Source organism: Pseudophryne corroboree (assembly GCF_028390025.1).
Source record: "Pseudophryne corroboree isolate aPseCor3 chromosome 3 unlocalized genomic scaffold, aPseCor3.hap2 SUPER_3_unloc_38, whole genome shotgun sequence".
Lineage (NCBI taxonomy): Eukaryota > Metazoa > Chordata > Amphibia > Anura > Myobatrachidae > Pseudophryne > Pseudophryne corroboree.
In genome coordinates, this window is record NW_026967528.1 from 645,126 (window position 1) to 669,802 (window position 24,677).

Below are 24,677 nucleotides of genomic sequence, written 5' to 3' on the forward strand. Positions count from 1 at the left end.
ACACTATTATAATATTTGCGTACAGTCAGATTAAACTGAGGTGAAACAGTATAATATCAGTGTATAAGACACACAGCTTCTCTACAGATCATATAGCGACAGTCACTTTGGTATATTGGTGAGACCCTAAATCCCACCTACCTGATCCTCCTGTGGGATTCTGTGATTCTCCTCTGTACAATCCTGGGAATACAGAGGACGGGAACATCTCTATGGGGTATCTCTGTTACTGGGTCCATCTGTAGGAGACACACAGTGACTGAGTACAGTGTATATATATGATTATCAGATGATGTGTGTATATAGGGGGCCCCCATACCTGCTCTCCCCTGTACAATACATGAGTCTCCTCTTACCCAGTGATGTGAGGGGCCAGAGATTCTCCATCATCACATCCTTGTACAGACCCCTGTGTTCCTCTATATACTCCGCCTCCTGCAAGGAGACATAGACAGTGACATCCTGACACCTTATAGACACCTGACACACACAGTGATACAGTCATCACCCAGACGCGTCCCCTGGTGTTACTGTATAATGCCCCATTCCCAGCAGTCATCTCTCCAGTCATCACCCAGACACATCCCCGGTGTTACTGTATAATCCCCCATTCCCAGCAGTCACCTCTCCAGTCATAACCCAGACACATCCCCTGGTGTTACTGTATAATGTCCCATTCCCAGCAGTCACCTCTCTAGTCATAACCCAGACACATCCCCTGGTGTTACTGTATAATGCCCCATTCCCAGCAGTCATCTCTCCAGTCATCAACCAGACACGTCCCCTACTGTTACTGTATAATGCCCCATTCCCAGCAGTCACCTCTCCAGTCACCACCCAGACACATCCCCTGTGTTACTGTATAATGCCCCATTCCCAGCAGTCACCTCTCCAGTCATCCTACAGACACGTCCCCTGGTGTTACTGTATAATGCCCCATTCAGGCACATCCCCTGGTGTTACTGTATAATGCCCCATTCAGACACATCCCCCGGTGTTACTGTATAATGTCCCATTCTCAGCAGTCACCTCTCCAGTCATCACCCAGACACATCCCCCGGTGTTACTGTATAATCCCCCATTCTCAGCAGTCACCTCTCCAGTCATAACCCAGACACATCCCCTGGTGTTACTGTATAATGTCCCATTCCCAGCAGTCACCTCTCTAGTCATAACCCAGACACATCCCCTGGTGTTACTGTATAATGCCCCATTCCCAGCAGTCATCTCTCCAGTCATCAACCAGAAACGTCCTCTACTGTTACTGTATAATGCCCCATTCCCAGCAGTCACCTCTCCAGTCACCACCCAGACACGTCCCCTAGTGTTACTGTATAATGTCCCATTCCCAGCAGTCACCTCTCCAGTCATCACCCAGACACGTCCCCTGGTGCTACTGTATAATACCCCATTCCCAGCAGTCACCTGTCCAGTCATGACCCAGACACATCCAAAGGTGTTACTGTATAATTCCCCATTCCCAGCAGTCACCTCTCCAGTCATCATCCAGACACATCCCCTGCTGTTACTATATAATGCACCATTCCCAGCAGTCACCTGTCCAGTCATCACCCAGACACATCCCCTAGTGTTACTGTATAATGTCCCATTTCCAGCAGTCACCTCTCCAGTCATCACCCAGACATGTCTCCCGGTTTTACTGTATAATGCCCTATTCCCAGCAATCACCTCTCCAGTCATCACCCAGACACATCCCCTGGTATTACTCTATAATGTCCCATTCCCAGCAGTCACCTCTCCAGTCATCACCCAGACACGTCCCCCGGTGTTACTGTATAATGTCCCATTCCCAGCAGTCACCTCTCCAGTCATCACCCAGAAACACGCGACCATTGTTACTGTATAATGTCCCATTCCCAGCAGCCACCTCTCCAGTCATCACCCAGACACGTCCCCCGGTGTTACTGTATAATGCCCCACTCCCAGCAGTCACCTCTCCAGTCATCACCCAGACACGTCCCCTGTTGTTACTGTATAATGCACCATTCCCAGCAGTCACCTCTCCAGTCATCACCCAGACACGTCTCCTGGTGTTACTGTATAATGCCACATTCCCAGCAGTCACCTCTCCAGTCATCACCCAGACACATCCCCCGGTGTTACTGTATAATGACCCATTCCCGGCAGTCACCTCTCCAGTCATCACCCAGACACGTCCCCTGGTGTTACTGTATAATGTCCCATTCCCAGCAGTCACCTCTACAGTCATCACCCAGACACATCCCCCGGTGTTATTGTATAATGCCCCATTCCCTGCAGTCACCTCTCCAGTCATCACCCAGATACGTCCCCTGGTGTTATTGTATAATGTCCCATTCCCAGCAGTCACCTCTCCAGTCATCACCCAGACACATCTCCTGGTGTTACTGTATAATGTCCCATTCCCAGCAGTCACCTCTCCAGTCATCACCCAGACACGTCCCCTGGTGTTACTGTATAATGCACCATTCCCAGCAGTCACCTATCCAGTCATCACCCAGACACGTCCCCTGGTGTTACTGTATAATGCCACATTCCCAGCAGTCACCTCTCCAGTCATCACCCAGACACATCCCCTGGTGTTACTGTATAATGTCCCATTTCCAGCAGTCACCTCTCCAGTCATCACCCAGACACGTCCCCTGGTGTTACTGTATAATGTCCCATTCCCAGCAGTCACCTCTCCAGTTATCACCCAGACACATCCCCCGGTGTTACTGTATAATGACCCATTCCCGGCAGTCACCTCTCCAGTCATCACCCAGACACGTCCCCTGGTGTTACTGTATAATGTCAAGGGGTCAGCTTGCTGGTGGTAGCTTGCGTCGAATGTAATAAGCGTGGAAGTAAGAAGTGTGTTATCCGTACAGTTAAAAAAACAGTTGAACAAACATTGGCCCTCATTCCGAGTTGTTCGCTCGCAAGGCGAATGTAGCAGAGTTACACACGCTAAGCCGCCGCCTACTGGGAGTGAATCTTAGCTTCTTAAAATTGCGACCGACGTACGCGCAATATTGCGATTACAAACGAGTTAGCAGTTTCAGAGTAGCTCCAGACTTACTCTGCCTGTGCGATCATTTCAGTGCTTGTCGTTCCTGGTTGACGTCACAAACACACCCAGCGTTCGCCCAGGCACTCCCACCGTTTCCCCGGCCACTCCTGCGTTTTTTCCGGAAACGGTAGCGTTTTCAGCCACACGCCCCTGAAACGCCGTGTTTCCGCCCAGTAACACCCATTTCCTGTCAATCACATTACGATCGCCGGAGCGAAGAAAAAGCCGTGAGTAAAAATACTTTCTTCATAGTAAAGTTACTTGGCGCAGTCGCAGTGCGAACATTGCGCATGCGTACTAAGCGGATTTTCACTGCGATGCGATGAAAAATACCGAGCGAACAACTCGGAATGAGGGCCATTGAGCACCATCAAGGAAAGGTAATTTACTTAAACGACTTATTCCTACACCACTTAACCCAAAATGATCTCACAAACGACCACAGCATGTTCATCAAACTACTGTTTCTTATTTCAATTCATGGAATTCACACCAAATGTAACACATTCTACACTCACCCTAAAACTCACCCCTCTGTGCACATTACAGCTTCTATTCTCCACCCCCCTCTTCTAAACACTCATGAGCTTTATATGTACTTCTCTGCAAGTACTTTGACAACCACAATTGGCCACCAGAATAAACACTCGCAAACATCCACCAATATTTATCTCACTCTTCTGCTTTTATTAGCTGGTGCCATATCACCAAATCCAGGCCCCAACCACCTGTCCCTCTCACACACAGCTATCTCAAAACAACATAGAACTCCATCTAATCTCATAAATATCACGTGTCTCCCATCCCCCTCCAAGTCACTAAAATGTGGCTTATGGAATGCACGCTCTGTTTGTAACATATTACCATCCATCCATGGCCTCTTATATATCTCATATCTCACAACTTTTATCTGCTGGCTATAACAGAAACCTGGCTCACACAATCAGACACGGCCTCCCCTGCAGCACTGTCACACGGTGGTTTCCACTTCACACTTCACGACACACACACACACACACACACACACACACACACACACTGGTAATAGTAAAGGTGGTGGGGTTGGAATATTACTGTCCCAATTTTTCACATACACTGTTCTACCTCAGGTTCCATCACTCGCATTCACATCATTTGAAGATCACTCTATCAGGATTTTCACTCCCTTCTCTCTGCGTGTTGCTGCTATCTTTCACCCTCCTGGGCAACACAAACAACAATTTCTAGAAGACTTTTCTGCCTGGCTCCCACACATCTTATCCTCTGACATTTCCACCATCATTATGGCCAATTTCAATATAGCTCTTGACAGTCCACAATCTGTTCATGCCTCCAAACTCCTCTCTCTAACCTCCTCTCTGGGCCTCACCCAATGGTCTGACACCTCTACTCATCAGGAAGGCCACTGCCTTGATCTTGTGTTCACCAGGCTCTGCTCAGTTTCTGAATTCATTAACACTCCTTTCCCTCTCTCTGATCACAACCTGATTACCTTCACAATCTCTTCTATTACTCTAAATTCTATGACACTAAAACCTAGCAAGCCTCCTCTAACCTGCAGAAATACTAACAATATACATTTTCAACAACTTTCCACTTCTCTGCAACAACTGCTCTCACCAATCTCTACATTTACTACACCTGACACTGCTGTATCACACCTGGACAAGACCATAGAGAGTGCCCTTGATGAAGTGGCTCCAGCTACCCATCACACTCCACGTAGGCTTAGATGCCAACCGTGGCACTCCAAATCAACAAGACACCTACAAAAACTGTCACGTAAAGTAGAACGTCAGTGGCGTAAATCTCAGAATCCAAGTGACTTCCTCACATATAAGACCACCTACCACTGCTATCATCAGGCCCTGGACACTGCCAAACAAACATATTTCCAATCTCTCATCTCTTCTCATGCCACCAACCCCAAGCGACTTTTTAATACATATAAATCACTTCTTTACCCTCCCTCATCTCGCCCACTAGCTACTATCAGTGTACAAGAACTTGCCTCCTACTTCAAGGATAAGATTGATAAAATCCGAGATGAAATGGTACGCTCTTCCTCAGCCAGTGACCTGCTCAATTCCCTACCTGAACCCTCTGGCACTTTCTCTTCATTTGATCCCACAAGTGAAGATGAAGTATCAACACTCTTTCCATCCTCCTACTCCACTACCTCTCCTCTTGATCCTATACCCTCACAGGTCAGTAAAACCTTGTCTCCTGTGCTTATCCCAACCTTAACTAAAATCTGTAATCTCTCTCTCTCTCTCTCTCTACTGGTATCTTTCCTTCTCTGTTTAAGCATGCAGTGATTACTCCCATTACTAAACAAACACACCTCTGACCCAAACACACTCTCTAACTACCGTCCCATTTCTCAGCTACCATATCCCTCCAAGCTACTTGAGAGACTTGCCTACACTCGCCTTACACACATTCTTAACTCCCACAACTTATTAAACCCACTTCAGTCAGGCTTTCATGCCCAACACTCCACAGACACTGCACTGACCAAAGATCTGCTAGATCTAAAGCCCATTACACACTACTCATTCTTCTAGATCTATCTGCTGCTTATGACACTGTTGTCCTCTCCTGGTTCTCATCCTACCTATCTAATCGCTCTTTCAGTGTTCACTTCTCTGATTCTACCTCTTCTTCTCTACATCTATCAGTTGGAGTACCGCAAGGCTCAGTCTTGGGTCCTCTGCTGTTCTCAGTCTGTACCTCATCTCATTGCTGGGTGATCACATCATACAACCCATTAAGAAACTGGCAAGCTGGTGGACCATTATGCAACAGGTAGCATCTATCCTTGTGTATCAAGGCCTATTCCCCCATATATTGTAAGCATGCAAGCAGGGCCTTCCTACCTCTATGTCTGTCTGGTTTTACCCAGTTTTGTTCTATTACTGTTATTTTAATTGTAAAGCGCAACGGAATATGCTGCGCTATATAAGAAACTGCTAATAAATAAATATTAAAATAAATACAACACAGGCCGCTGCCCCTGTATACTATGACAACACAGGAAGCTACCCCTGTATAGTATGACAATACAGTCCACTCCCCCTGTATACTATGACAGCACAGGAAGCTACGCCTGTATATTATGACAACACAGGCCGCTCCCCCTGTATACTATGACAGTACAGGATGCTAACCCTGTATATTATGACAACACAGGCTGCTCCCTCTGTATATTATGACAACACAGGCCGCTCCCCTGTATACTATGACAGCACAGGATGCTACCCATGTATATTATAGCAACACAGGCCGCTCCCCTTGTATACCATGACAGCACAGGATGCTACCCATGTATATTATAGCAACACAGGCCGCTCCCCTTGTATACTATGACAGCACAGGATGCTACCCCTGTATATTATGACAACACACGCCACTCCTTCTGTATAGAAAGCCAATACTTGCCACTCACCCTATATAATAATAGTAACAAGACACCACAGGCCCCTCCGCCTGTATATTATGACAACGCAGGTCGCTCCCCTTGTATACTATGACAGTACAGGAAGCTACCCCTGTATATTATGACAACACAAGCCACTCCTTCTGTATAGAAAGACAAACCATGCCGCTCAACCTATATAATAATAGAAACGAGACACCACAGGCCCCTCCTCCTGTATATTATGACCACAGGTCACTCCCCTTGTATACTATGACAGTACAGGATGCTACCCCTGTATATTATGACAACACAGGCCCCTCCTTCTTTATAGAAAGACAATACATGTCGCTCACCCTATATAATAATAGGAACAAGACACCACAGGCCCCTCCGCCTGTATATTATGGCAACACAGGTCGCTCCTCCTGTATACTATGACAGTACAGGACGCTACCCCTGTATATTATGCCACTACCCCTGTATACAATGACGGAACAGGATGCTAGCCCTGTATGTTATGACAACACAGGCCGCTCCCACTGTACACTATGACAGCACAGGATGCTACCCCTATATATTATGACAACACAGACCACTCCCCCTGTATACTATGACAGCACATGATGCTACCCCTGTATATTATAGAAACACAGGCCGCTCCCCCTGTATACTATGACAGCACAGGATGCTATCCCTGTATATTATGACAGCACAGGCCGCTCCCCCTGTATACTATGACAGCACAGGATGCTACCCCTGTATATTATGACAGCACAGGCCGCTCCCCCTGTATACTATGACAGCACAGGATGCTACCCCTGTATACTATGACAGCACAGGCCGCTCCCCCTGTATACTATGACAGCACAGGATGCTATCCCTGTATACTATGACAGCACAGGATGCTACCCCTGTATATTATGACAACACAGGCCGCTCCCCCTGTATACAATGACAACACAGGCCCCTCCCCCTGTATACTATGACAGCACAGGCCGCTCCCCCTGTATACAATGGCGGCACAGGATGATATCCCTCTATATTATGACAATACAGGCCGCTCCCCCTGTATACTATGACAGCACAGGATGCTACCCCTGTATATTATGAAAACACAGGCCGCTTCCCCTGTATACTATGACAGCACAGGATGCTACCCCTGTATATTACAGCAACACAGGCCGCTCCCCCTGTATACCTTGACAGCACAGGATACTACCCCTGTATACTATGACAGCACAGGATGCTACCCCTGTATACAATGACAGCACAGGCCACTCCTTCTGTATAGAAAGTCAATACATGCTGTTCACCATATATAATAATAGTAACAAGACACCACAGGCTGCTACCCTGTATACTATGACAGCACAGGCCGCTCCATCTGTATTCAATGACGGCACAGGATACTACCCCTGTATATTATGACAATACAGGCCGCTCCTTCTGTATAGAAAGCCAATACATGCTGCTCACCCTATATAATAATAGTAACAAGACACCACAGGCCTCTCCGCCTGTATATTATGACAACACAGGTCGCTCCTCCTGCATACTATGACAGTACAGGACGCTGCCCCTGTATATTATGCTACTACCCCTGTATACAATGACGGCACAGGATACTACCCCTGTATATTATGACAACCCAGGCCGCTCCACCTGTATACTATGACAGCAGATGATGCTACCCCTGTATATTATGTTAATACAGACCGCTCCCCCTGTATACTATGACAGCACAGGATGCTACCCCTGTATATTATGAAAACACAGGCCGCTCCTCCTGTATACTATGACAACACAGGCTGCTACGCCTGTATATTTTAGCAACACAAGCCGCTCCCCCTGTGTACTATGCCAGCACAGGTTGCTCCCCCTGTATACTATGACAGCACAGGCCGCTCCCCCTGTATACAATGACAGCACAGGATGCTACCCCTGTATACAATGACAGCACAGGCCACTCCTTCTGTATAGAAAGCCAATACATGCTGCTCACCCTATATAATAATAGTAACAAGACACCACAGGCCCCTCCCCCTGTATACTATGACAGCACAGGCCGCTCCATCTGTATTCAATGACGGCACAGACCACTTCTTCTGTATAGAAAGACAATACATGCTGCTCACCCTATATAATAATAGTAACAAGACACCACAGGCCCCTCCCCCTGTATACTTTGACAGCACAGGCCAGCCCCCTGTATTCAATGACGGCACAGAATGATAACCCTGTATATTATTACAATACAGGCCACTACTCCTGTATACTATGACAGTACAGGACGCTGCCCCTGTATATTATGCTACTACCCCTGTATACAATGATGGCACAGGATACTACCCCTGTATATTATGACAACACAGGCCGCTCCACCTGTATACTATGACAGCAGATGATGCAACCCCTGTATATTATGTAAAGACAGGCCACTCCCCCTGTATACTATGACAGCACATGATGCTACCCCTGTATATTATGTTAATACAGACCGCTCCCCCTGTATACTATGACAGCACATGATGCTACCCCTGTATATTATGAAAACACAGGCCGCTCCTCCTGTATACTATGACAACACAGGCTGCTACCCCTGTATATTTTAGCAACACAGGCCGCTCCCCCTGTATACTATGACAGCACAGGATGCTACCCCTGTATACAATGACAGCACAGGCCGCTCCTTCTGTATAGAAAGCCAATACATGCTGCTCTCCCTATATAATAATAGTAACAAGACACCACAGGCCCCTCCCCCTGTATACTATGACAGCATAGGCCGCTCCCCCTGTATTCAATGACGGCACAGGCCACTCCTTCTGTATAGAAAGCCAATACATGCTGCTCTCCCTATATAATAATAGTAACAAGACACCACAGGCCCCTCCCCCTGTATACTATGACAGCATAGGCCGCTCCCCCTGTATTCAATGACGGCACAGAATGATACCCCTGCATATTATGACAACATAGGCCGCTCCCCCTTTATACTATGACAGCACAGGATGCAACCACTATATATTATGACAACATAGGCCGCTCCCCCTTTATATTATGACAGCACAGGATGCAACCACTATATATTATGACAACACAGGCCGCCCCTCCTGTATACTATGACAGCACAGGATGCTACCCCTGTATACTATGACAGCACAGGCCACTCCTTCTGTATAGAAAGCCAATACATGATGTTCACCCTATATAATAACAGTAACAAGTCACCACAGGCTGCTCCCCCTGTATATTATGACAGCACAGGCCGCTCCCCCTGTATACTATGACAGCACAGGCCACTCCTTCTGTATAGAAAGCCAATACATGATGCTCACCCTATATAATAATAGTAACAAGTCACCACAGGTTGCTCCCCCTGTATACTATGACAGCACAGGCCGCTCCTCCTGTATACAATGACAGCACAGGATGCTACCCCTGTATATTATGACAATACAGGCCGCTCCCCCTGTATACTATGACAGCACAGGATGCTACCCCTGTATATTATGACAATACAGGCCGCTCCCCCTGTATACTATGACAGCACAGGATGCTATATATTATTATTATGACAACATATGCTGCTCCCCTGAATATTAATACAACACAGGCCGCTCACTCTGTATAGTACAATGCCAAAGGACGCAACACCTGTAATGTTCCATTTATGGAAATACAATAACGGAGGGGTCAGCGCCACCTGTATTACGGTAACGGCGGGGTCTGAGTCACCCGTATTACGGTAACAGCAGGGTCTGCTGCACCCGTATTACGGTATCTCCGGGGTCTACGCCGCTTGTATTACGGTAACGCCGGGGTTTGCACCACCTGTATTACGGTAACGGCGGGGTCTGCACCTCCTGTATTACGGTAACGGTGGGGTCTGCGCCACTGTATTACAGTAACGGCGGGGTCTGCGCCACTGTATTACGGTAATGGCGGGGACGGCGCCACCTATATTACGGTTACGGCAGGGGCTGCGCCACCTTAATTACAGGAACGGCAGGGGCTGCGCCACCTGTAATACGGTAACGGCGGGGTCTGCGACGCCTGTATTACGGTAATGGCGGGGTCTGCGCCACAGTATTACGGTAACGGCGGGATCTCCACCACCTGTATTACGGTAACGGCGGGGTCTGCGCCACCTGTATTACAGTAATACAGGCATGTCCAAACTGCAGCCCTCCAGCTGTTGTGAAACTACACATCCCAGCATGCCCTGACACAGCTTTAGCATTCTTTGACAGCAAAACTGTGTCAGGGCATGCTGGGATATGTAGTTACACAATAGCTGGAGAGCAGCAGTTTGGACGTGCCTGCAGTAATAGGACACTAGAGTGTCAGCCACCTGTACAGGGATAATGCAGCACCAGAGGCTGCTCCAGCTGCACTATAACAAGGCACCAGAGGCTGCTCCCCCTGTAGTACAGAACCTGACACCAGAGCTGCTCAGCCTATAGAATAATAATAATAATATCATTACCTGCTGCCAGACACAGCAATGGCTGCTCTCTGCTCCTGCTGCCTTGTGGGAATGATAGAAGGAAGGCGGAGCTCAGACCAGGGGAAAATGGCCGCCGCTCCTGACGTCACTACACGGCCATGGAACCTATTGCTGCTGCCGGACTGGTCTACAAGAAAATGGCCGCCGCCCTCCTGCACTGAGGACATAAATGGTAATATTCCTTACAGAAGGCGGGATGTAGGAGGGGAGGAACCAGTCACTAGGAATCAGCTTGTGCCAATCACTCTTTACTTCCGGACTTTGCGTTCCACCTTATTTCCGGACTGTGCGTTCCACATACAAGAAGTGAGTTTTCATCGACTGCTGCAGCCTCTCAGTGTCAGTGTCCGTGGAGATCAGGTAATGGCGTCTTATTATACAGGGGGAGCAGCCTGTGGTGCCCTGTTATTATTATTATACAGGGGGAGCAGCCTGTGGTGTCTTGTTGTTATTAATATACAGTGGGAGCAGCCTGTGGTGTCCTGTTATTGTTATTATACAGGAGGAGCAGCCTGTGGTGTCCTATTGTTATTATTATTATACAGGAGGAGCAGTCTGTGGTGTCCTGTTATTTTCTCTGACGTCCTAGTGGATGCTGGGACTCCGTAAGGACCATGGGGATTAGTGGCTCCGCAGGAGACTGGGCACATCTAAAGAAAGATTTAGGACCATCTGGTGTGCACTGGCTCCTCCCCCTATGACCCTCCCCCAAGCCTCAGTTAGATTTTTGTGCCCGAACGAGAAGGGTGCACACTAGGTGGCTCTCCTGAGCTGCTTAGTGAAAAGTTTAGTTTTAGGTTTTTTATTTTCAGTGATGGTGGTGTCCTGTTATTGCTAATATTATACATGGGGAGCAGCCTGTGGTGTCCTGTTGTTGTTGTTGTTGTTGTTATGTCAGCTGCAGAGCATTACTACACCACTAGCAGTGTGACAGCTGCAGATTATTACTACACCACTGGCAGTGTGACAGCTGCAGAGCATTACTACACCACTGGCAGTGTGACAGCTGCAGAGCATTACTACACCACTGGCAGTGTGACAGCTGCAGAGCATTCCTACACCACTGGCAGTGTGACAGCTGCAGAGCATTACTACACCACTGGCAGTGTGACAGCTGCAGAGCATTACTACACCACTGGCAGTGTGACAGCTGCAGAGCATTACTACACCACTGGCAGTGTGACAGCTGCAGGCTGAGCCCCCTCATTGCCGTCCCCCCCCAGCAGTCACTATAATGGTGTAAAATGTGAAATGCCCGCTAGGAGGGCGCCACACGTATAACGACGGCCATCTGCTGTAGAGACACCGGGTTGTATTATATAATGCCAGTATCAGAAGAGACTGACGTCATGTATGTAACAAGAGTTTCTGCAGCAGCTGTGCCTGGCGTTTACTATTATTCTATAGGGAACCTATTATTTTGTATGTGTGCCGGCAGTCGGCCTGTTACTGAGCCCCATGCTGTGTGCAAATGTGGGGAATACCAGGGAGGCGCTCTATCCAAATGATGCAACCAAAACATAAAAACAATATAAACCGTAATATAGAGCAAAACATATACTAATGGGTGTTACCCTGAGGTATATGATATCTCTGGTATACATGATATACACAATGAGTATACACAAAGGTATCACTGATAAAATCAATGTAAAAGGAAAACGCTGATCCTTCTACATAGGAGACTCTCAGAGGATTTGTCAGTCTCTTATAGTAAATGAGCAGCGCACAGTGTGAGTGAGAAGAAATCCTCCAGCTGATATGGTTCATACAGGAATGTGTCCTGAACCAGAATGACCTTTATATGGTAATTGTCCATCCGCTTAGTTCCGGTGTAACAACAAAGTGAGTTACATGTGTATAGATGTGATGGTGGTCAGTAGTCACTGCACCAGTGTTGGTAGTCCTTGCGGCACAAAGTTGATACTGCAGACCCGCTCTTGTGTGTAATAAACAGTGTTTTTAATTATGTTTTGGCTGCATCATTTGGATAGAGCGCCTCCATGGTATTCCCCACATTTGTCTCTGTTTGAGGAGGCCGGCTACCCCTCTCCAGGTGGCTGCTAACCCTAAGGTGTATTCCATCACAGACCTGCCCAGCGCCAACAAACCTATGCAGCAAGTAGGGGAGGGCAGCATCTAGAAGCAGGCACAGAGAGAGCGGAACTTACTCCTCCAGGGGGCTTCCTTACTCATCCGCCTCAGGGGGCTCCCAGCAGCTCATCCTTCCTAGGCTGCAGAGGGTGTGGGTAGGAGGCAGGGGGCTGCGGGTCTAGCATGGCAGGAGTCTCTGGTATGGGAGGGCCGGGTTATAGCCTGCAGGCAGCTGGCACTGTACCCCGCTCGTGGCTGCTGCTGCTGACCCCGTCCGAGACCCATCTCATGTTACTCCATACGGCTGCTCCCCTGTCTGTCTCCTGCTGCCTTTCCCCTGTCGGTCTCCGGCTGCCTTTCCCTGTCTGTCTCCGGCTGCCTTCCCCCTGTCTGTCTCCTGCCGCCTTTCCCTGTCTGTCTCCTGCCGGCTTTCCCCTGTCTGTCTCCTGCCGCCTTTCCCCTGTCTGTCTCCTGCCGCCTTTCCCCTGTCTGTCTCCCGCCGACTTTCCCCTGTCTGTCTCCTGCCGACTTTCCCCTGTCTGTCTCCTGCTGCCTTTCCCCTGTCTGTCTCCTGCCGCCTTCCCCCTGTCTGTCTCCTGCCGCCTTCCCCCTGTCTGTCTCCGGCTGCCTTCCCCCTGTCTGTCTCCGGCTGCCTTCCCCCTGTCTGTCTCCGGCTGCCTTCCCCCTGTCTGTCTCCGGCTGCCTTTCCCCTATCTGTCTCCTGCCGCCTTTCTCCTATCTGTCTCCTGCCGCCCTGTCTGTCTCCGGCTGCCTTTCCCCTGTCTGTCTCCTGCCGCCTTTCCCCTGTCTGTCTCCTGCCGCCTTTCCCCTGTCTGTCTCCTGCCGCCTTTCCCCTGTCTGTCTCCTGCCGCCTTTCCCCTGCCTGTCTCCTGTCACCTTTCCCCTGCCTGTCTCCTGCCGCTTTCCCCCTGCCTGTCTCCTGCCGCCTTCCCCCTGCCTGTCCCCTGCCACCCCTTGCCTGTCTCCGGCCGCCTTTCCAGGAGTCCCTGTCCCTTCACAATGTACTGCACATCAGTTCATTGTGACTCCACTCACAATAGCGCTACACTCTAGATCAGGCCCACTATGCAGTACAGCCTTATGGGGCTGGGTCACAGGAACCTCTGAGACACTGACCAGGACTCTATGGTTGTGGGGAAATAGGAGATTAAATGACCACTCTATTCCACATTTACTATGTTACATGTGCAATATCTTTTATGTATTATATTTATTCCAAGGAACTCTAGCTGTGAGGAACGGAGTCTTTATTACACATCACACGTTCTGTATTCTCTCTGATTGACCGAGGATGGACAAGGACAGTAGTCACAGGACTGAGAGGATAATAAAAATCACCCTGGAGATCATCTACCTGCTTACTGGGGAGGTGAGTGGATCTGGGAGCATCACAGCGACCTTATATCTATAGTAATAATACAGGGACATGACTGGGGAGGTGAGAGGATGTGGGAGTGTCACAGTGACAGCACTTATATCTATAGTAATAATACAGGGACATGAATAGGGAGGTGATAGGATATGGGAACATCACTGTGACCTTATATCTATAGTAATAATATAGGGACATGATTGGAGAGGGGAGAGGATGTGGGAGTGTCACAGTGACAGCACTTATATCTATAGTAATAATACAGGGACATGACTGGGGAGGTGATAGGATATGGGAACATCACTGTGACCTTATATCTATAGTAATAACTCAGGGACATGACTGGGGAGGTGAGGGATTCTGGGAGCGCTACAGTGACATCACTTATATCTATAATAATAATAGAGGGACATGACTGGGGAGGTGAGAGGATCTGGGAGCATCATTGTGACCTTATATCTATAGTAATAATACAGGGACATGACTGGGGAGGTGAGGGGATCTGGGAGCATCACTGTGACATCACTTATCTATAGTAATAAAATAGGGACATGACTGGGGAGATGAGGAGATCTGGGAGCGTCACAGTGACATCACTTATATCTATAGTAATAATAAAGGGACATAACTGGAGGTGAGGTGATCTGGGAGCATCACAGTGACATCACATATTTATCGTACTAATACAGGGACATGACTGGGGGTGGTGAGGGGATCTGGGACTGGCACAGTAACATCACTTATATCTATAGTAATACAGGTATATGATTGGGGAGGTGAGGGGATCTGGAAGTGTCACAATAACATCACTTATATCTATAGTAATAATTCAGGGACCTGAATTGGGAAGTAAGGGGATCTGGCAGCCTCACTGTGACATTGCTTATATCTATAGTAATAATACAGGTATATTACTGGGGAGGTGAGGGGATCTGGGAGTGTCACATTGACATCACATATATCTCTAGTAATAATACAGGGACATGACTGGGGAGGTGAGGGGATCTGGGAGCGTCACAGTGACATCACTAATATCTATAGTAATAATACAGGGACATGACTGGGGAGGTGAGGGGATATGGAAGCGTCACTATGATGTAACCTATAGCTATAGTAATATTACAGGGACATGACTGGGAAGGTGAGGGGATCTGGGCGTGTTACAGGTACATCACTTATATCTAAAGTAATAATACAGGGACATGACTGGGGAGGTGAGGAGAACTTGGAGCATCACTGTGACCTCACATATCTATCGTACTAATAAAGGAACATGACGAGAGGTGAGGGGTTCTGGGTGCACTACAGTGACATCACTTTTATTTATATTAATAATACAGGGACATGACTGGGGAGGTGAGGGGATCTGGAAGTGTCACAGTGACATCACATATATCTATAGTAATAATACGTGACATGATTGGGGAGGTGAGGGAATATGGTAGCGTAACTGTAACATCAATTATTTTTAGTCATGATACAGGGACATGACGGGAGGTGAGGGGATCTGGGATTGTCACTGTGACATCACATATCTTTTGTAATAATACGAGAACATGACTGGGGAGGTGAGGGGATCTGGGAGCGTCACTGTGAAGTCACATATCTATAGTAATAATACAAGGACATGACTGGGGAGGTAAGGTGACCTGGGAGTGGTACAGTGATGTCACTTATATCTATAGTAATAATACAGGGACATAACTGGGGAGGTGAGGGGATCTGGGAGCATCAGAGTGACATCAGTTATAGCTATAGTAATAATACAGGGACATGACTGGGGAGGTGAGGGGATCTGGGAGTGTCACAGTGACTTCACTTATATCTATAGTAATAATACAGGGACATGACTGGGGAGGTGAGGGGATCTGGGAGTGTCACAGTGACTTCACTTATATCTATAGTAATAATACAGGGACATGACTGGGGAGGTGAGGGGATCTGGGAGTGTATATATTGATATTTGATGTCTCCTCCATTACACAGGATTACACAGTAGTGAAGAAGACATCCAGTGAGTGTGAGATACTCAACAGCCATCCCCGTGTGTCAGGAGGACTGAGTAGAACCCAGAGCCCAATCACGGTGCCTCCACCTGACTCACTAATACATGAGAGACACAATGACCAAAAGATCCTGGAACTCACCAACAAGATCATTCAGCTGCTGACTGGAGAGGTGACTGCTGGGAATGGGGCATTATACAGTAACACCAGGGTGTCTGTCTGGGTGATGACTGGAGAGGTGACTGCTGGGAATGGGACATTATACAGTAACACCAGGGTGTCTGTCTGGGTGATGACTGGAGAGGTGACTGCTGGGAATGGGACATTATACAGTAACACCAGGGGGGGTGTCTGGGTGATGACTGGAGAAGTGACTGCTGGGAATGGGGCATTATACAGTAACACCAGGGGATGTGTCTGTGTGATGACTGGAGAGGTGACTGCTGGGAATGGGGCATTATACAGTAACACCGGGGGACGTGTCTGGGTGATGGCTGGAGAGGTGACTGCTGGGAATGGGGCATTATACAGTAACACCAGGGGATGTGTCTGGGTGATGACTGGAGAAGTGACTGCTGGGAATGGGACATTATACAGTAACACCAGGGGATGTGTCTCGGTGATGACTGGAGAGGTGACTGCTGGGAATGGGGCATTATACAGTAACACCAGGGGATGTGTCTCGGTGATGACTGGAGAGGTGACTGCTGGGAATGGGGCATTATACAGTAACACCAGGGGATGTGTCTGGGTGATGACTGGAGAGGTGACTGCTGGGAATGGGACATTATACAGTAACATCAGGGGACGTGTCTGGGTGATGACTGTATCACTCTGTGTCATGATGTCACTGTCTATGTCTCCATGCAGGAGGTGGAGTGTATAGAGGAACACAGGGGTCTGTACAAGGACGTGATGATGGAGAATCACCGGCCCCACACATCACTGGGTAAGAGGAGACTGTCATGTATTTGACAGGGGAGAGCAGGTATGGGGGCCCCCTATATATACACATCACCTGATAATCACATATATACACTGTACTCAGTCACTGTGTGTCTCCTACAGATGGGCCCAGTAACAGAGATACCCCAGAGAGATATCCCCGTCCTCTGTATTCCCAGGATTGTACAGAGGAGAATCACAGGATCCCACAGGAGGATCAGGTAGGTGGGCTATAGGGTCTCCCCAATAAACCAAAGTGACTGTCACTGTATGATCTGTAGAGGAGCTGTGTGTCATTATATTTGTCTTGTTTACATAGGGTGAAGCCCAATTAAATAATATTAAAATCAAAGATACAGAGGGAGAAGAAGAGACGTATGTGACTGATATAAAGGCAGAAGATATAGAGGGAGAAGAAGAGACGTATGTGACTGATATAGAGACAGAAGATACTGAGGAAGAAGAAGAGACGTATGTGACTGATATAAAGGCAGAAGATATAGAGGGAGAAGAAGAGACGTATGTGACTGATATAGAGACAGAAGATACTGAGGAAGAAGAAGAGACGTATGTGACTGATATAAAGGCAGAAGATATAGAGGGAGAAGAAGAGACGTATGTGACTGATATAAAGGCAGAAGATATAGAGGGAGAAGAAGATACATATGTGAGGGGTGATCAGCCGTCTAAGGAGAAGGAGATCCCTACAGATATCAGCACAGGTGAGTAATAAACACTTATTACAGGAAAGTGTCACATATTCTCCTTCCTCAGTCACTACAGCAATCTCTTATCCTACACCCTCCTCTGTCAGTACAGACTAATGAGGAATTTGTTTTTTCCCAGTGTGGAGTCAGGAGACATCAGCTCCTATTATACTCCTGCTCTCCCCTCACATCATGTCACTGTGTGTTACCAGCCCAGAGATCTGACCAGTCTCCACCCCACACTCTCTGGTGTATCTCATACATCAGGAGACATCAGCCCCTATTATTCTCCTGCTCTCCCCCTCACATCATGTCACTGTGTGTTACCATCCCAGAGATCTGACCAGTCTCCTCCCCACACTCTCTGGTGTATCTCATACATCAGGAGACATCAGCCCCTATTATTCTCCTGCTCTCCCCCTCACATCATGTCACTGTGTGTTACCAGCCCAGAGATCTGACCAGTCTCCTCCCCACACTCTCTGGTGTATCTCATACATCAGGAGACATCAGCCCCTATTATACTCCTGTCTCCCCTCACATCATGTCACTGTGTGCTACCAGCCCAGAGATCTGACCAGTCTCCTCCCCACTCTCTCTGGTGTATCTTATACATCAGGAGACATCAGCCCCTATTATACTCCTGCTCTCCACCCCTCACATCATGTCACTGTGTGTTACCAGCCCAGAGATCTGACCAGTCTCCTCCCCACACTCTCTGGTGTATCTCATACATCAGGAGACATCAGCCCCTATTATTCTCCTGCTCTCCCCCTCACATCATGTCACTGTGTGTTACCAGCCCAGAGATCTGACCAGTCTCCTCCCCACACTCTCTGGGCTATATTGTACATCAGGAGCCATCAGCCCCTATTATACTCCTGCTCTCCGCCTCACATCATGTCACTGTGTGTTACCAGCCCAGAGATCTGAACAGTCTCCTCCCCACACTCTTTGGTGTATCTCATACATCAGGAGCCTTCAACCCCTATTATACTCCTACTCTCCCCTTCACATAATGTCACTGTGTTACCAGCCCAGAGATCTGACCAGTCTCCTCCCCACACTCTCTGGCATATCTCATACATCAGGAGCCATCAGCCCCTATTATACTCCTGCTCTCTCCCTCACATCATGTCACTGTGTTACCAGCCCAGAGATCTGACCAGTCTCCTCCCCACACTCTCTGGTGTATCTCACACATCAGGAGCCATCAGCCCCTATTATACTCCTGCTCTCCCCCTTCACATCATGTCACTGTGTGTTACCAGCCCAGAGATCTGACCAGTCTCCTCCCCACACTCTCTGGTATATCTCATACATCAGGAGCCATCAGCCCATATTAATCCCATAGTCTTCTTATCATGTCACTGAGGTCAGGTAGGATTTGTTTTCTGTAACTAACATGGTGTTGAGTCTCGGCAATAAGAAGGCAAGCTGAGAACTGAACTCTCTGCCCTAGAACGCCAGTCTCCTTTTTCGAGCAGGCCGTGACATTGGTCTTCAGCACATGGATGAGTAATGCATAATAGGAGGTCACTGGACCATGCTTTAATTAAGAATTGGAACCTCTTAATAGGTCTTATTTTCTAAAGCAGAGTAATGGGAAGTGTATGTGACAGGATGGTCTTCATTCCTTAATATAGGTACTCCATTCCTAGTATGTCTGCAAGTAGAGACCTCATAGATAAAAAAGTTCATACTTCATGAGCAAACAGATTGATTATGGGGAGTGATATTCTGTACAGATGTCCTGGAGAAGGTATCTAGACAATCCCTGTTATACAGAGTGGAGATCATGTAAAGAGGGATAGACCCCTTGATAGAAGAATGGTCTGGTTACACCCCTTGGCTAGAGGATCGGTCCAGTTACGTCTCTTGGCTAGAGGATCGGTCCGGTTTTGCCCCTGGGCTAGAGGATCGGTTCGGTTTTGCCCCTGGGCTAGAGGATCGTTCCAGTTTTGCCCCTGGGCTAGAGCATCGGTCCGGTTTTGCCCCTGGCTAGAGGAACGGTCCGGTTCTGCCCCTGGCTAGAGGATCATTATGGTTTTGCCTCTGGGCTAGAGCATGGGGTCCGGTTTTGCCCCTGGCAGGAGGAACGGTCCGTTTTTGCCCCTGGCTAGAGGAACGGGCCGGTAAGGCTCCTGGGCAGCAGGTGATCACTAAAAAAGCCTAGTTAATCTCCCATTTATAGCGGATCTTTCGTCTGGAGAAAAATTAAATTATACTAAAATTCTCTGGTGAAAATGTCTGTGTATCTTCATTCTCTATAACGTCTGCAATTTAAAGACCTAAGAAACTGTAGGTTAGTATGACAGTACAACAGGAGATTACGTAGAAAGCCCTTTCGAAACAAGTGTGTCGATCCATCAGTGCATTCGGTTGTTGGGGAAAATGGTGGCGGCCTACGAGGCCATACAGTTTGGCAGGTTCCATGCCAGAGTTTTCCAGTAGGACCTGTTGGACAAGTGGTCGGGTTCCCACCTACACATGCACCGAAAGATAATCCTGTCGTCAAAAGCTAGGATTTCACTCCTGTGGTGGTTACACAGCTCTCACCTACTGGAGGTACGCAGATTCGGGATTCAGGACTGGCTCCTGGTGACCACGGATGCAAGTCTCCGAGGCTGGGGAGCATTCACTCAGGGAGAAAGCTTCCAAGGGAAATGGTCTAGTCAGGAAGCCTGCCTTCACATAAACGTGCTGGAATTGAGAGCCATTTACAACGGCTTTCAACAAGCGGTACATCTTCAAGATCATCCCATGCAGATCCAGTCGGACAATGTAACAGCAGTCGCGTACATAAACAGGCAGGGTGTAACGAAAAGCAGAGCGGCAATGGCAGAGGTGACAAAGATCCTCCTCTGGGCAGAAAGACATCTAAAGGCTCTGTCAGCAATTTTCATTCCGGGAGTAGACAACTGGGAAGCAGACTTCCTCAGCAGACATGATCTCCATCCAGGAGAGTGGGTTCTCCACCAAGAAGTCTTCGAAGAGGTGACAAGTCTTTGGGGAGTTCCTCAAGTAGACATGATGGCATCTCGTCTCAACAAGAAGCTTCAGAGATATTGTTCCAGGTCGAGAGAACCTCAAGCATTAGCGGTGGATGCGCTAGTGGCCCAGTGGGTTTTCCGGTCAGTGTATGTCTTCCTTCCACTTCCGCTGATCCCAAAAGGGCCAAGGAGGGCTTGGTGCCCAGATCTTCAGGAGTAGCTCATAGAAGATCCTCTTCCTCTTCGCTAGGACCTGTTACGGCAGGGGCCGTGCGTGTATCAAGACTTACCGAGGCTACGTTTGACGGCATGGCTGTTGAGCGGCGAATCCTAGCCCGAAAGGGTATTCCCAAGGAAGTCATCCCCACTCTTATTCAGGCCAGGAAAGGAGTAACGTTGAAACATTACCACCGTATTTGGAGAAAATATGTATCTTGGTGTGAATCCAAGAAGGCTCCTATGGAAGAGTTCCATTTGGGACATTTTCTCCATTTTCTCTATCGTCCTAAGTGGATGCTGGGGTTCCTGAAAGGACCATGGGGAACAGCGGCTCCGCAGGAGACAGGGCACAAAAAAGTAAAGCTTTTACCAGATCAGGTGGTGTGCACTGGCTCCTCCCCCCATGACCCCCCTCCAGACTCCAGTTAGATTTTGTGCCCGAACGAGAAGGGTGCAATCTAGGTGGCTCTCCTAAAGAGCTGCTTAGAGAAAGTTTAGCTTAGGTTTTTTACTTTACAGTGAGTCCTGCTGGCAACAGGATCACTGCAACGAGGGACTTAGGGGAGAAGTAGTGAACTCACCTGCGTGCAGAGTGGATTTGCTGCTTGGCTACTGGACACTAGCTCCAGAGGGACGATCACAGGTACAGCCTGGATGGTCACCGGAGCCGCGCCGCCGGCCCCCTTGCAGACGCTGAAGAGAGAAGAGGTCCAAAATCGGCGGCTGAAGACTCCTGAGTCTTCATAAAGGTAGCGCACAGCACTGCAGCTGTGCGCCATTTTCCTCTCAGCACACTTCACACAACAGTCACTGAGGGTGCAGAGCGCTGGGGGGGGCGCTCTGAGAGGCAAATAAAAACCTTATTAGAGGCAAAAAATACCTCACATATAGCCCACAGAGGCTATATGGAGATATTTAACCCCTGCCTAACTTCAAAAATAGCGGGAGACGAGGCCGCCGAAAAAGGGGCGGGGCCTATCTCCTCAGCACACAGCGCCATTTTCTCTCACAGAAAAGCTGGAGAGAAGGCTCCCAGGCTCTCCCCTGCACTGCACTACAGAAACAGGGTTAAAACAGAGAGGGGGGGCACTGATTTTGGCGATATTGTATATATATAAAAGATGCTATAAGGGAGAAACACTTATATAAGGTTGTCCCTATATAATTATAGCGTTTTTGGTGTGTGCTGGCAGACTCTCCCTCTGTCTCCCCAAAGGGCTAGTGGGTCCTGTCCTCTGTCAGAGCATTCCCGGTGTGTGTGCTGTGTGTCGGTACGTGTGTGTCGACATGTATGAGGACGATGTTGGTGAGGAGGCGGAGAAATTGCCTGTAATGGTGATGTCACTCTCTAGGGAGTCGACACCGGAATGGATGGCTTATTTAGAGAATTACGTGAGAATGTCAACACGCTGCAAGGTCGGTTGACGACATGAGACGGCCGACAATCTATTAGGACCGGTCCAGGCGTCTCAGAAACACCGTCAGGGGTTTTAAAAACGCCCATTTACCTCAGTCGGTCGACACAGACACAGACACGGACACTGAATACAGTGTCGACGGTGAATAAACAAACGTATTTCTCATTAGGGCCACACGTTAAGGGCAATGAAGGAGGTGTTACGTGTTTCTGATACTACAAGTACCACAAGAAAGGGTATTATGTGGGAGTGAAAAAACTACCTGTAGTTTTTCCTGAATCAGATAAAATAAAATGAAGTGTGTGATGATGCGTAGGGTTACCCCGATAGCAAATATTGGCGTTATACCCTTTCCCGCCAGAAATTAGGGTACGTTGGGAAACACCCCTTAGGGTGATAAGGCGCTCACACGCTTATCAAGTGGCGTTACCGTCTCCAGATACGGCCGCCCTCAAGGAGCCAGCTGATAGGAAGCTGGAAAAATATCCTAAAAAGTATATACACACATACGGTGGTTATACTGCGACCAGCGATCGCCATCAGCCTGGAGATGCAGTGCTGGGTTGGCTTGGTCGGATTCCCTGACTGAAAATATTTTATTCATGTAGAGCATTTAATAGGATGCATTCTATATATATGTATGTGAGATGCACAGAGGGATATTTGCTCTCTGGCATCAAGATAAGTGCGTTGTCCATATCTCCCAGAAGATGTCAGGGACACGACAGTGGTCAGGTGATACAGATCCCATACGGCAGATGGAAGTATTGCTGTATAAAGGGAAGGAGTTATTTGGGGGTCGGTCCATCGGACCTGGGGACCACAGCAACAGCTGGGAAATCCAACCTTTTTTTACCCCAAGTTACATCTCAGCTAAAAAAGACACCGTCTTTTCAGCCTCAATCTTTCCTTTCCCATGAGGGCATGCAGGCAAAAGGCCAGTCATATCTGCCCAGACATAGAGGTAAGGGAAGTAGACTGCAGCAGGCAGCCCTTTCCCAGGAAAAGAAGCCCTCCACCGCGTCTGCCAAGTCCTCAGCATGACGCTGGGGCCGTGCAAGCGGACTCAAGGTGGGGGGGTAGTCTCAAGAGTCTCAGGGCGCAGTGGGATCACTCGCAAGTTGACCCCTAGATCGTACGAGTATTATCCCAGGGGTAAAGATTGGAGAGTCGAGACATCTTCTCCTCGCAGCTTCCTGAAGTCTGCTTTACCAACGGCTCCCTCCGACAGGGAGGCAGCATTGGAAACAATTCACAAGCTGTATATCCAGCAGGTGATAATCAAAGTACCCCTCCTACGACAAGGAAAAGGGTATTATTTTTCCACACTATATTGTGGTACTGAAGCCAGACGGCTTGGTGACACATAGTCTAAATCTAAAATGTTTTGAACACTTACATAAAAGGTTCAAATCGAGATAAAGTCACTCAGAGCAGTGATAGCGAACCGGAAAAAAGGGGACTATATGGTGTCCCTGGACATCAAGGATTACCTCCATGTCCAAAATTTGTCCTTCTCATCAAGGGTACCTCTGGTTCGTGGTACAGAACTGTCAATATCAGTTTCAGACGATGCCGTTTGAATTATCCACGGCACCCCGGGCCTTTTTACCAAGGTAATGGCCGAAAAGATGTTTCTTCAAAGAAAAAAGGCATCTAAATTATCCCTTACTTGCACGACCTAAAAAGGGCAAGTTCCAGAGAACAGTTGGAGGTCGGAAGAGCACTATCTAAAGTAGTTCTTCGACGGCACGACTGGATTCTAAATATTCCAAGAATCGCAGCTGTTTTCCGACGATACGTCTGCTGTTCCTAGGGATGATTCTGGACACGGTTCAGAAAAAGGTTTTTCTTCCCGAGGAAAAAGCCAAGGAGTTATCCGACCTGTCAGGAACCTCCTAAAACCAGGAAAGGTGTCT

The 24,677-nt window shown here is 48.2% G+C and overlaps 2 protein-coding genes across 6 annotated transcripts in view; one reads left to right on the forward strand and one right to left on the reverse strand.

Annotated features, from left to right (window-relative positions):
• Positions 1–11,012, reverse strand: part of LOC134984136 (zinc finger protein 391-like) — a 36,396-nt gene extending 25,384 nt beyond the window's left edge. For 2 of the 3 annotated variants that reach the window (XM_063949762.1, XM_063949760.1), the window contains exons 1-3: positions 10,963–11,012; positions 357–435; positions 138–239 (exon numbers count right to left, since the gene is read on the reverse strand). The gene's annotated coding sequence lies outside the window, so the exon portion shown is untranslated. Of the gene's footprint in view, positions 1–137; positions 240–319; positions 436–10,962 lie in introns of all 3 variants that reach the window. The other variant, XM_063949761.1, reaches the window with a different exon arrangement.
• A 243-nt stretch (positions 11,013–11,255) lies between these two features.
• Positions 11,256–24,677, forward strand: part of LOC134984132 (zinc finger protein ZFP2-like) — a 237,785-nt gene continuing 224,363 nt past the window's right edge. For all 3 annotated transcript variants that reach the window (XM_063949755.1, XM_063949756.1, XM_063949757.1), the window contains exons 1-6: positions 11,256–11,343; positions 14,319–14,467; positions 16,457–16,648; positions 17,347–17,425; positions 17,545–17,642; positions 17,741–18,143. In XM_063949755.1, coding sequence (XP_063805825.1) covers positions 14,390–14,467; positions 16,457–16,648; positions 17,347–17,425; positions 17,545–17,642; positions 17,741–18,143 — 850 coding nt within the window. In that variant the 5' untranslated portion in view covers positions 11,256–11,343; positions 14,319–14,389. The remainder of the gene's footprint in view (positions 11,344–14,318; positions 14,468–16,456; positions 16,649–17,346; positions 17,426–17,544; positions 17,643–17,740; positions 18,144–24,677) is intronic.